Source organism: Limulus polyphemus, unplaced genomic scaffold, assembly GCF_000517525.1.
Source record: "Limulus polyphemus unplaced genomic scaffold, Limulus_polyphemus-2.1.2 Scaffold2, whole genome shotgun sequence".
In the NCBI taxonomy this organism is placed as follows: Eukaryota; Metazoa; Arthropoda; class Merostomata; order Xiphosura; family Limulidae; genus Limulus; species Limulus polyphemus.
The window spans coordinates 3,104,129-3,117,414 of record NW_013665612.1 but is presented as its reverse complement, the minus strand read 5'-3'; the positions used below and the strand labels follow the sequence as shown (position 1 = coordinate 3,117,414).

Here is a 13,286-nt window from a genome sequence, read left to right as displayed (position 1 = left end):
GGGACCGACGCCCATGCTAGAAAAAGTTAAGGAGCCAATGCCTACATTATGTATGTATGAAGAGAAGGGTTAAAAACAAATCAATGCACATAATGTTAAATTTATTACACACATTCACAGAATACATTAACTTTCAGTCAGAGGAAAAAATACCACAAAACAAGAAACAAAAAACATTTTGTAATTTTAAAATGATGTAGGGATGGCAGTGCCAAAAAGAATGCAAACAAGACTATAGGAATGATACAGCTATACATAAATCATCCCTACATGACTTTCAATAATAAAGTTTAATGTCACATTGTAAAATGCATACTTGACTTTAATATTACTGCAGTTGGAAGTTATATATACCTGACTGTTGATATGCAGTTTTTTTTATCATAATATCATGCTCATGTCAGGGTAGGCATCAATATAGCGTAACTAAGAGCCTAGGACTTCTATGGAATAAGTAATGCAGGCATAGCCATCCTTTTATGAAATAGATAACAAATTATTGAAAAAGGTTAAAAAAAAAGAGCTACTAAACTAGTAGATGGCAAGAGAAAAAAAAGGAATACAATATTATACAGAAAATACTTAGGTTACCAAGTTTGAGAGAAAAAGAATGATTTAATTGAAACATACAAACAACAGGAAAAATGGATATAAGTTACGAATAACTTTTGAAACTAAAAAAGATTGACAAGGTCATATGAATAAAATTCAAAAGAAAAAATTAAGATTACAAACATACAAGAGTTTTTCAGCCAGAATGCAATTGATATATGGAATGGTCTATCTAAACATACAATGTACTTAGATTCTGTGCCAACAGTGACAACCACACATTGGGAATTGGTCTTAATGGTCAATTTTCAATTAAACTATCTTTCAGTAATCTGTACCTTGTACCACCATATTTACAGTCTCACCAATGTAATTAATGTGACAACACTAATGAACCTTTATCGTGACAATTAATGACAAGAACCACACCTATCCATCTTGTAGTATTAATATTTGCTACTACAGACCATTACATGCATGTACATAAAGAAAAGCATCTTATTTTTAACCTTGGACTTTTTCCCCCTAATGGTCTTGGAGAAAATATTTCTTTCATCAAAGTTTTTTTTCTTCAATAAAATAAATTATATATATTCTTGATTCTGGTTTTGATTATGTATTGTTGACATTCATAATCCTTATTATTTTTCATTTTATTTTATTTCTACTTACTTTTAGTATCTTATATTGTAATTATTTGCTATTTCTATTCTGAAATCTTTAGCTTTACTTGTGGTTAGGATGTTTATTCTTTCTTTAAACTTATTACTGGGCAACTACCTTTCCATAACTGGCTGTAGTAGTGAATGTGCAGTTAGACTCAGGACATCATGGGTTAAAGTGTCTGAATCTGGCCATTTAATAATCTAACTTTTGTTCATCCAGGGTTGCACGGCAGATTATTACTTATGTTGGTGTATAATTGAAGAGACAATATTTAGAAACTGATATTTTTTATAAACTGACAAATTCCCACACTTATGTTGATTTTAGATGTAACCATCCTAGATGTGTCAAAAAATATCTAAATCAGAATTGTACAGAAAAAAGAAAGATTAGATTAAATGGATTCAAAACTTGTTTATTAAGTAGAAATTAACCAGAGGGCCTAACTTACAGTTGCATATTTCACTCCAAATTATATGGCCTAAAAGCTAATAATAAGTCAAAATTGGTGTACTAGTTGTAAAAAGACTGCAAGTAAGACTCTACCTCTCTGCATATAAGAAACTGTATGTTCTCCATGGAAGACCCCCCCCCCAACACCTGGCTCATGAGGCGGTAGAGGAGGGGAATCAGTATCCAAAAATAAATTTTTCTTTTTTGGTTTTCCTAACATCAAGAAAATATAAACAATAAACTCAAGCCCACGAAAAAGACCCAAAATAATTCAAAAGAAAACACTGCAAATGAGTAATGGCGCTGAAGAGAAACCTGCAGTAAACATATAAGACTGTCTTCAGAATTTTTGACATCGAGAAAAAGTGAATAAGAATATGGGGAGCTTATATACTGACTGAGTATAGAGGGCACATTGAAGTAGGTGGAGTGAGCCACAAGATTAAAATTACTAGGGGCAATATATTGGGGTATAAAGACTGGAGCAAGCAAGGTAGAATTCATACCAATGTTTAGGCAAAGAAGAGAACCTTTCATCACAATAAAGGTAAAGTGGAAGAAAAGGTAAGTGTGTTTTGGAATAAGGGCTAAGGTTCAAAACAACAATTGAGGGTAAATTATACATACAACTATACCACCAGTTGTTTTTATTTTTCATTATTTTTGAAGATATGGGCAGTCTACTTTCAAGTAGAAAATGGGCAGTATAAAAGCAGTTTGAACAAAAAGTCCATCCAAGTAGCATCTGATATACCAATTTTTCATTTATGCTACTTCAACTTGTGATTTAGAATTACAGGTGGCAAGAGCCACATTCAAACCTTAAAACTTAGTGGTAAAGACCAAGTCAAAAATGTGAAAAAAAAAATGCCTCTGTGATTTGAAAATAAAGATATCAGCAGGTTGTTTGATAGAAAACTATTCCTTATTTATGCTACGAGTCTTTGTTTTAGGAAATACAGTACTTGGTGAAACTAAGCACCTAAAACTCAAGAACTATGTATATAAATATTATCTGTAATTAATATTTTATTTAACTACAGAACGGGCCAATAAATTACCTTAAAATGATGGTGATATTCATGCGTTGCTCTTTCACAGTCATTTCTTTGTCAAGTAATAACCAATTTAAGGAACTTTGTAACAATTACATAAACTAGAAACTTTAATATTTTTAGAAACATTCAAAAATGCACTTCATAAAGGATATTATTTCTACCAAAAATCAAAAATTATTTTCTAAACATATAAATGTGCTTGGTTTCAAATTTGATGAATATAACAACTTACTTGTCTACTAGTATTCTCATCACAGCAAGTGTTTCCAGTACTAGCTTGTCCACTACAGGTGACAGTTCCCCAAAACCTGCTAAAGGATCCCAGTTGATTTCAGGAACTTCAGGAAACAAATTATCTCCTCTATCCACTGCTTCAGAAATTGAACTAATTGAAGATTGGCCCCTATGACGATGTCTTCTTTCATTTCGGGACTCTGAGTGGGAAATTGATTGTTCTTTACATATACAAATCCCCATTCCAAGATTGTCGTAAAAATTATCCAAAGAACAACACTATCATAGAGTGTTTGTCTTGAGGAGGAAAGGTCTTGGTCTCCTATCAAAATTAAATGATTTAAAAAAAAAAATCAGTTGAATAAAAAAACCAGATATCAATGAACAAAATACATGCCAGATGTTAATCTATAAAATATATACAGTTTCCTGAAACTCTCATTATCTGCCAAAGATAGACAGCATAAGTTAAGTTATTTGACATTCTGTAATAAAATAAGAAGATAATAGCCATTGCATTTTAATTGCAATGTAGTACTTAGAAGGTTGACATACTGAATAGAGCTGGGTATTTCCTGGAATTTGATAATCGAATAATAACTTGGCTCATTCAATTACATTCAGCTAATAATTTATTCTCACACAAGACTTGGACAGTTGAAATAACTGAAAATATTAATAATCGGAAACACAAACTTCAATCAGTTGATTATTTTTGTGAGTTGTGACACTAATTGACTGTGCTGTACAACCGTGAATAAAATGAAAATTATAATAAGAAAACATAATGACAATATTTCCATAACTTGGATAGTTGGAATAATCAAAACTTGGAAATGCTAATTTCAATTTTTGACACTAATTGATGCTCATAGGTAATTGATAATATCAGTTACTCAAGTTAATCACCCAGCTGTAATACTGAACACTACTGTTTACAAAAACTCACTGCCTTTTCCAAAGAAAAAAAAAGAGAATAATGAAACTTCTGAAAATAACAAATATATAGGTTCTCAAACTAAGCTTTACTTAACGTAAATTTTAACAGCTTAATGATAAATACTTTTGATCATTAAGCTCATAACATCATGTATTCTTAACTCAAAACATCTACATAAAACAAAATTTATACTAATATTTACAGAAAATTAATTGTATGATATCAGACTAATACTTACATATAATTAACTGTCTGATATCAAATTGCAAAAAATAAAAGATTGTAATTGAGACACAAGTATTCTAATCTAACAGTAATCCAATCAGAATAACATTTTATTAATAACACTTATTTATCTTCATTATTTTTAAAGTTTTCTCAATTTATTATCTACATATATTTTGTAGCATGTTTCTCACTGTTACAAAAAATATATTTTTATATTTATAATATATTACACAGAAATAAATACAAAAAGTTGTACCAAATGAAGTTCTCATGAACTTTAACATTTTCATTTTGTTTTCTGAAAAACCACCAATTTAAACTTACTTTCAAACTAGTCTGAATGAAGTTCTATTGTAGACTGAATGAACATATACAAAGGTATATCATACATCTTTTGTTTGACTACACATACAGGTTGTGTCAGACCCATTTCATTAACTCATCAAGATAAATGTTCTTTAGATCAGACCCTACATAAATAGTCTTGTGAACATAAAAGTATAGTTTCAATGCCATAAATTTCTAATATAACAACAAAAAAATGCTGAAAATCATAAAAAATACAAATTCATACATAAAATACAATTTTCAATGAATTGCAACTTTGCAATTATAAGAAGAAAAACGTCTATATGAAATACAATTTTCACTGAAGTGCTAGTTTGATAACACAGTTTCAAACTTATCTAATCTGTGGTGAAATATAGTAAATATATTCATTACTCATACAAATTGTTTCTATATATATATACTAATTTTTTTAATCATTGCACACCACTTGGTTATCTTGACTATGACATCATGATCAGTAAGTTACTTTTTCGTAACCAAGTACTTGTATATGCTACAGGTGCTTATAGAAATTAATCTTTCCAAGTTTAAATCAAATTATACATAACTTACTGAAATATAGGCCAACATATGCTATATGCATTTGAGTTATCAGCTTAACTCGTATTAAAGTTGTACAATTAAGTGCAATTTTATAATTATTTTAAATTGAAACCAGTAATGATTGGAAACATTTATTTTGAATAGTTGATTATTTTTTGACATTAATCAATTTAATCATAATTTTGATTAATCAATTATTTTACCCTATACTGATACTTACAGGTAATCAATTTTATCAATTAAATGAGTTAGTTACCTAGGATTAATCAGATTTCAAATAAAGAAAACTTTTATGAAAAGATATTATAGGAAAAGCATAAAGCAAGAATATAATTTTAAAACTCAAGAAGATATAGGCCTTCAAACATGGACAAACATAGAAACTACCCAAATTTAGCTGTGATTTTGAGCATATGGTAAAATAGGAGATAAAATATTATAAGGTCACATACATTTAAAGGTATAATCCAAATTATGATAACCCAATGTAGTATGGTACATGTGGAATTTATTTATTCAGTTACATTTGCATTACATCAGTTAATGGTGAAAAGTTCAGCAAGATAGAGACAATACTCCATCTGAAAATAACTGCCTACTATATATATAGGGCATATGTTTCAGACATTTTAAAAAATTCTACCCCCCCCCCCCATATACATGCACATTTGGGAAGATGTAACTTTAAGATTTCATACATTATCCTGAAATATTCTGTGTTTGTTCATGTACAGAAACCTGTTAAATCTGAAATGAATCTGATCTGTTGAAGCTAGAACATAATGCAGTATTGGTTGAGTGGACGTAGAATGATTTAGCATATAAGATTCATACACTTACTTCGAGATAAAATTGTGAAAAATTTTAAACAAATTGCTAAATACTAGTACTTGCTTTTATATTATTTCTCACGAAGTTAAAACTTGAGTGACCTACACATACACATATCTTTTTGTATCTTACTTTGTCCATTTGAGAAGTTAGCAATTGCTTAAAAAATATTATCTCATCGTACCTACATAATATATCCCTTGAACATCATTGAAACATTCAGTACTTCAAGACTGTTCTTGCACACCCATCCTTTTGAAAACAAAGTTTAAACCAACCCTTTACTTTTCAGGAAATAATCTACTCCCCTCTTCAGCACCTGTAAACTGATGGCCAGGTTTGCAGAATAGATGTGCACAATCTGTACTGATCCAAAGATTTTACTGCAGTGCCAAAAGGAATATTTTCATGTCATTCATCCCCCTAGGTCCAATTTCCAGGGTGGAGATTGAAATACATAAAGTTAACTTTACCAAGTATCACTAAGCATGGTGGTGCTTAGTATGTAGGGATGGGCCAAGGAAAACATGGTTGCCGCATTCAATCTATCATTCTACGATGCTTACAAATAACTGCTAAAGTTGAGTTATAGCCTTATTTGACCAACTAATTGCCATTATCATTTCACAACTTGTGAGACTCCCAGTATCATTGAAAAGTGTTGCTGAAGTGGAGAACTGAGAACTAGATAAAGAGCCAAAGTGTTCATCTTTCTTTTTTCTTTTCCCACACTAGCCAAACAAATGTGTGAAGTTTTCTCCATGGTTTTAGTACAACAGAAAAGCATTTTAAGAGCACTTAGGAATAGGCTTACACTAAACATAGCAGTGCTTAGTATAAGCTAAAAAATCATAATTCTAGTGTACACAATGTTATCATTACCCCTTGAAGTTAGCTTTCTTACAGAAATCTGGAGTTCCTTTAAAAACCTGAAGTACAGGGAGAATCAGGAATTACCAGCCAATAACAGACGAACATTAGATGACTGTAACATGTAGAAAACTCAATGCTTTGTACTTTATGTAATTGATGTCTTTAGGGAGCCAACCCCTATATTATATATGAAGTGATGAAGTAAAAAAAAATCAATACACATAATATTAAATTATATTACACACATTCATGGAATACACTAGCTTTCAGTCAGCTGGAAAAAAATCACAAAACAAGTAATAAAAATCATTTTATCGATGTAAAATGAGGTAGGGATGGCAGTGCCAAAAAGAAAGAAAACATGGATATAGGGATAATACAGTTATACATTTTTCATATGTTTTTTCCATACTATAAGTTCCTCAACATTAAGTCCCAAGAAGTCAAGATTATGATCAGTGCTGATTAATAATCTATTGTAGCCAACTGGGATATTTTATGTTTCATGCACCACGTTCAAATAGAAACAAATATACATTTTTGGAATTATTAATGCTGATTTCAAAAATATAAATTAAAATTTGGAGAAATGAAAAGAAATATTTTTAATATTATATTATTTTGCTTACAAAACAAAGGAAGTACTTTTAGCATTATACATATACCTATGTATTTAAAAGAATTGCAAGACATCAAGACAGTACAAGGTATCTAGTGTCAATGTAACAAATTCAATGTGAAAATTCAGAAATATTTGCTTGAAGAGGTCATAATTTTCATGCCTACAATGCCAAATGAACTCGCAGAGATACGAGTCAATCATGCTACGATTGGTTGTGTAATGTTGCTTGTTACGTCTCTTAACCACATTCCATGTACTTTCAATTTGCTGCTGATTTCAGAAATATAAATTAAAATTTTGAGAATTGATTTTTAAAGGGGAAAGAATGGGAAAATATTTTGATTAAAACAAATGTTTTTAAATTAAATTTATTTTTTATTCAAATAAACATGTAATTATTTATTAATTAGTCTAATTTGATCTAACCTCGCATAAACTGACCTAACCTAATAAAATAGAAAAATATTTCTTTTAATTTCCCTGAATTTTAATTTATATTTCTGAAATCAGCATTAAAAACTACATTCAAAAAAATATATTTCTTTCTACATAAATCAGAAAAGATCTGCCAACTGCAGGGTATAGTAGGGTCATTCTTCAAGTGCATTGAAGAAACTGACAAAACTGACATGATATTAACAATAGAATTACCACTGAATTATAAAAATAAAACACTTATCAACCTACTTCAATGAACTGTTTAAACAGAAGAAGAAGGGAAACAAGTAATAAAAAAAATTGCAAAAAAATTAAATATGATCTAGGGATTGAAATGCTAATCATACATAAACTAGGTATGGATAAATACACAAAATCATACACAAATCACTACATAAGAACCCAAATCTTTCCAAGAATAACTTTTATCTACAACTAAGTGTTGAATTCATATCAGTTGCAAAAATTACAGGTTTGAATAAAAGTATTTAAATTGAATAGTGCTATAAAGTCTTACAGCAGCTAATAACCATAACTTGTAAGACTGACTCAGTACTTACTGTCTACTTACGTAAGGAGTTTTGTATGGTTTTGTGTATTCATCCCTACATTCTTTCTGTTCTTTTTAGCATTGCCATCCCTACCTTGTACTTAATTTTTGCAAAGTTTTTTATTACTTGATATCAACACAAACTCTTGTTTGGGTTTGCAGTCAGTTCAGTCTGAGAGCCTCATAAATGTATGATAAAAAAGTATTTTATGCAATAGACTGAATGAGAAAGGTGTATTGTTTTTATTTACTCCTGATAATGTACATCCACAGGGGATAGAATTAAAACAACCTATGGTTCAATAACATACACCCCGGTCACCCAAATTTCTGGAAGGTTTGGAGTCTGTGTCCTGAAATTTTTTTGGATATTCTGTTACTCTGGTGCTGGACTCCTCTACTGGCAACAGTAAACTGTTCTGTAAGCCAATTATCTTGTTAGAAAAATAAAACTGTCTTAACTGAAGCCCAGCTTGTCTTGTCTAAATCTAATACTTTTGTTTCACATCCATTATCTTCAAAATATAGCACAAGGAAATCCGAGACCTTTATCTCATTGATTCCCTATGTAATCTTGTAAATAATTCTTTTCTTACACTATTGAGTGGGTTCCAATTTTTATTAAAGGTATAATCCAAATTATGATGAACCAATGGATTAATTTCCACTTACTATAATTAAAGGTCATTTGCCAAATATCTGTCCAACTTACCAATAGATCACATCATTTTGTAGTACCCTCAACATCCTCAATACAGCTAAAAACACCTAAGACTTAATATCATCAGCAAACTTTACTAATTATGCCTATATCAATATCATTAGTGTAAATAAGAAAGAGCAAAGGCCCAAATAGTGACCCTGCATTCTCCACTAGTAACAAGTGTTCAAGTTTGAATGGATTCCATTAATTAGTCTTTCTTCAACCCTTACTGACAAGGTTTTCTTAGCTATTATTTTACATGGCACCTTACCAAAAGCTCTTTGAAAATCAAAGTACACCAAATCCACATCCTTTCCTTTGTTCAGATAACAAATCCTGAAAGAAAAGGTAATTTCCCAACTTCCCTTATCTACACTGTTACTGTAATAGATAAAAATGTTATAAAATATAGAATGATCAGAGCTTTAAACCAAGATGTTAAACTCACAAACTAATGCTCAGTGATAAACACTATACCCAGGATGTTTGACTTGCTACTTCTATGAGATTAATCCTCTACCCATAAAAACAGCTCAACCATCAAGTAAAATAATTTATATTGTGATATCTCACAAGAAGCAATTTCTTTCCAAGTTGTCACATCTTAATTATATCACTTTCTACTCATCAATACTAAAACTAATCTTTCTGTATTTTAGCCTGGTCACTGTTATTATCTAGTTTCTTTAGATTATATGACAAATGCATTCAAGAGAATTAGATAAGAGGCATTTAAATTATGAGCAACAAAGGTCTAGCCCCTCTCATGCTAGTCACTTAAGGGAGGGTAGAAATATTATTGGGATAATTATACAGAAAAGGGGTGTCCCCTTGGGAAAAAAGGTCACTAAAAGAATTTTAAAATTTTAGTATCTTGAGTTTTACCTCTTAATTTCCAATAGTTGCATATTTTTATATTACCCATTGCTTTAATCTGCCATTACATAAGAAATTTACATTTATAAACATTTATGTATTTACAAGCACAGCTATTACAGTAAGAAGCAAATATAAGACCATTCACATAACATCTAAATACTGTATCACAAACTGCATACAGTATGCAGGTTAAATCATAAAAACTACAGAAGTTTGGTTTTACACTATTGCTAATATTTTAATGTGCAAGTAATTGAAAATGTTTATAACATCTTGTACCATTTTTTTTCTTCTGACAATGTTGAATATATGTCATCTAAAATGCACACAAAAAACATTCAAATATTTTAAAAAATAAAATGATTCAAATTAATACAAGTAGGTGGTTTACAATGGGTGGAGACAATGTTAACAATTTTAAGGCTGCCATTAGTTTCATGTTCACATTTTACTATCTACAGGGTTGAATGCGAGATATTAAAATTATTATTAATATGCAAATCAGCAAGTTACATACCATATAAAAAGTAAAGCACAAATTGATTACAGGATGAAGCTTAAATTATAAAAAAAGTTTATTTATAGATTATCTTATTATGTAAAGTTGTAACTGAAAATGTATATAAGATAATGTATTTTTTCTGAGGCTTTATCTCTCAGTTATGGTTTAAGGTTGAATATATGATACTTATAACACAAGGAAAAACAACATATTTCAGAATTAAAGTCATCTAAATTAATAGAGGTAAGTGGAGAAGCTAGGGTAAAGGGGGAATACCCCTCTTCCAGACTGCACCTACTATTAATGTGATGCGATGTACTGTGATAAGATGGTCAAGCTCCAAAATCATTTTAATAAAACATCTAAGTTTTACTACTTACAGGGCTGAGTTTGTTTTATTAAAATGATTTTGAATAAGTTAATCAGCAAACCTCATAACAACAACAGCCAATATATACAGTATACAAATAGCTTTTCTGACATATTTGTTCAACCATCACATACCTTAAACAAATGGAAAATGAAAAAGGTATTCATGTTAATCCAAATGAAGACATTCCAGTTAATTGCCAAATGCAGCACCTATGGATTTCTCTATGATTAGACTGTTGAAATGGCCATTGTAAAACCATCATTCTCGTACAGTAGATGGCTTATGGAAAGCGTGCACGGTAAATGGGGTGTACTTTAGATTTGAAGCCTTACAACAGTGCCTATTGCAAAGAAAACTAAAGTTTGGTTTGAATGTTAACATTTTCCTAAATTGAAAATGTACTTCCAAAAATACCTACCTCTTCTAATGCTTATAGCTATTACTCGACTGCTATGGTTTCTACCTTTGCCCATTTAAGCATTGGTCTAATTTTTTCTTGCTTGCTCCAGTCTTTTATATCCCACTCAATTGCCCTTGGCAATATTTATCTCAACATACTCTCCACCTACATCAATGCACTCTCTATCCTGGTACTGTATATAAGCACCTCATTCAGCTAATGTTATCACTTTTTTGAGACTGACCCAATCCCAGTTCTAACACTGGCTCTTTGTGGGGAGGAAGGGTGGGAGAGTGTCAGTGGAGATAAGTATTATTGGAAATACATTTTCAATTTAGGAAAATGTAAGCTTCCAAAACATACTTACATCCTCTCAAACTACAGCTAGAATCCCACACTGAGAAAGTGGAGAGGCTGGTGAGGGCATTATCCATACAGAAAGCGTTTGCATAGATCATGGGCATGTCAATAGAAGACTAGCACCCTAGTGGGGGAACTGCTCTACATTCAGAACAGGTATGCTCTTCACTCAGAACTGAATTTCTGTATCATGGGTGGAATTGTACATTAGTGATCATCACTATAGGCCAACCCCAACCAGATAGCCAAGGTTCTACTACTTGGGGTTGCAATTAAGGGGTTTTGGCCCCTTTTTCCCACATTGGTGGCTTGGGCAATTGGACCTCAACATTATATATACATGTATACTTATGAGTGGATTCCAACCTATAGCATTAGAGTGATGCATTCCGTGCCAGTGGAATAACAACAAGAAAGTAAGCAACACCAAAGTGGACAAACCTTTTCCCCCATCTGAAAAAGTCCAAAAGGCAACACCCCAGGCTTAGAATGATAGGATCTTGTATGCCTTACTCAACCAAAGGAAACAGAACTCATCCAGTCTGGAATTATGAACATTCACCCTCATTCCCCAACCATGTGAGCAAGGTACACTGCACTTGTCTGGGAATTATGGGGAGGACGTGGAACAACTGGGAACACTCTGAATTTGGAATTATGAGGATATAGTGGACCCTATTCCATGAACAAAATACTGAATCTATATTGATCAAACCGAAGGGCCATGCACACCGCAACCAGATAGCGGAGCATCAAATCTGAACCGGTATTACAAGCAGGCTCCAACGAAGGCTGGTGCTACTCCTACAAACATCTAGTAAAAAATATCCAGTGACCTGGATAGGAGGGCCCCCAATTTCACCATCTTCTCCAAGAGTGGAGGAATTCACTCTAACACTCTGGAGGAAAAGCCTCTGTCCACCACCCCAATGACCGGAAATTGGGTGTGGCAAGGACCCCCTAGCTCCACTAGTAAAATCTGGGGGGTAATGTGTGTTGGGAAGTCCTGAGGAACAATGCTCTGAAAACAGTGCAATAGGTGAATCAAGTTCCCAAATATATTAAAAGTAAACCGACCTCTATTTATTCAATCCAAAGATCATAAGGGACAGGCAGAATCCCCTTAGGCTTTACTCATGATAGTTCATGAGTGGTGGTCCATCATAGAACAGTAATACCACCTGGTCAACTCCTAGCTGGTCTTATGAAACACATCATTTCTATAGAGCTTGTTGCAACATGTATAAAGTATATTGAATTAGTTGTTGCTAGTGTGGAATTGGTTTGATAAAAGCACACCTGTCTGGGCAATACTCATCACAGAGTTGGATCCTGTGAAAACAAGGTAAGGGACCCTGAAAGGTAGAAATAAAAATACTCACCCTTCTGGACAATCTAGCAGAAATGGGTAAGATAGCTACAGGTGGTAGGCAAAAACCCTCAGATGAAGAGACTGCCAGATCAGGCAAATATTGTAAGATAAAGGTATTGGGGGAGTTCCACATACCAGTCCGCACAATGACCTAGAGCGGGCAATTTGACCAGGCTGCTAAGGACATAGAAGATACCTCACCTTCAAAGAGCGCATAGAATAAAAAGTGTTGTCTAGTATGTCTAAAGGTATAAGTGCAGGCAACAAAACCTTCAATATCCTCACTGAACATGATAAAGATCGAAATCTGATTGGACATAGAAGAGAGAAATATTGATCAGATGAATTGAAGACAAGG

At 32.1% G+C, this 13,286-nt stretch overlaps 1 protein-coding gene across 1 annotated transcript in view; it reads right to left on the bottom strand.

The window, feature by feature from the left end:
- Window positions 1-13,286, bottom strand: part of LOC106467339 (RING finger and SPRY domain-containing protein 1-like) — a 92,822-nt gene that overhangs the window by 73,663 nt on the left and 5,873 nt on the right. The window contains exon 2 of the mRNA XM_013927721.2: window positions 2,962-3,285. Coding sequence (XP_013783175.1) covers window positions 2,962-3,206 — 245 coding nt within the window. The 5' untranslated portion in view covers window positions 3,207-3,285. The remainder of the gene's footprint in view (window positions 1-2,961; window positions 3,286-13,286) is intronic.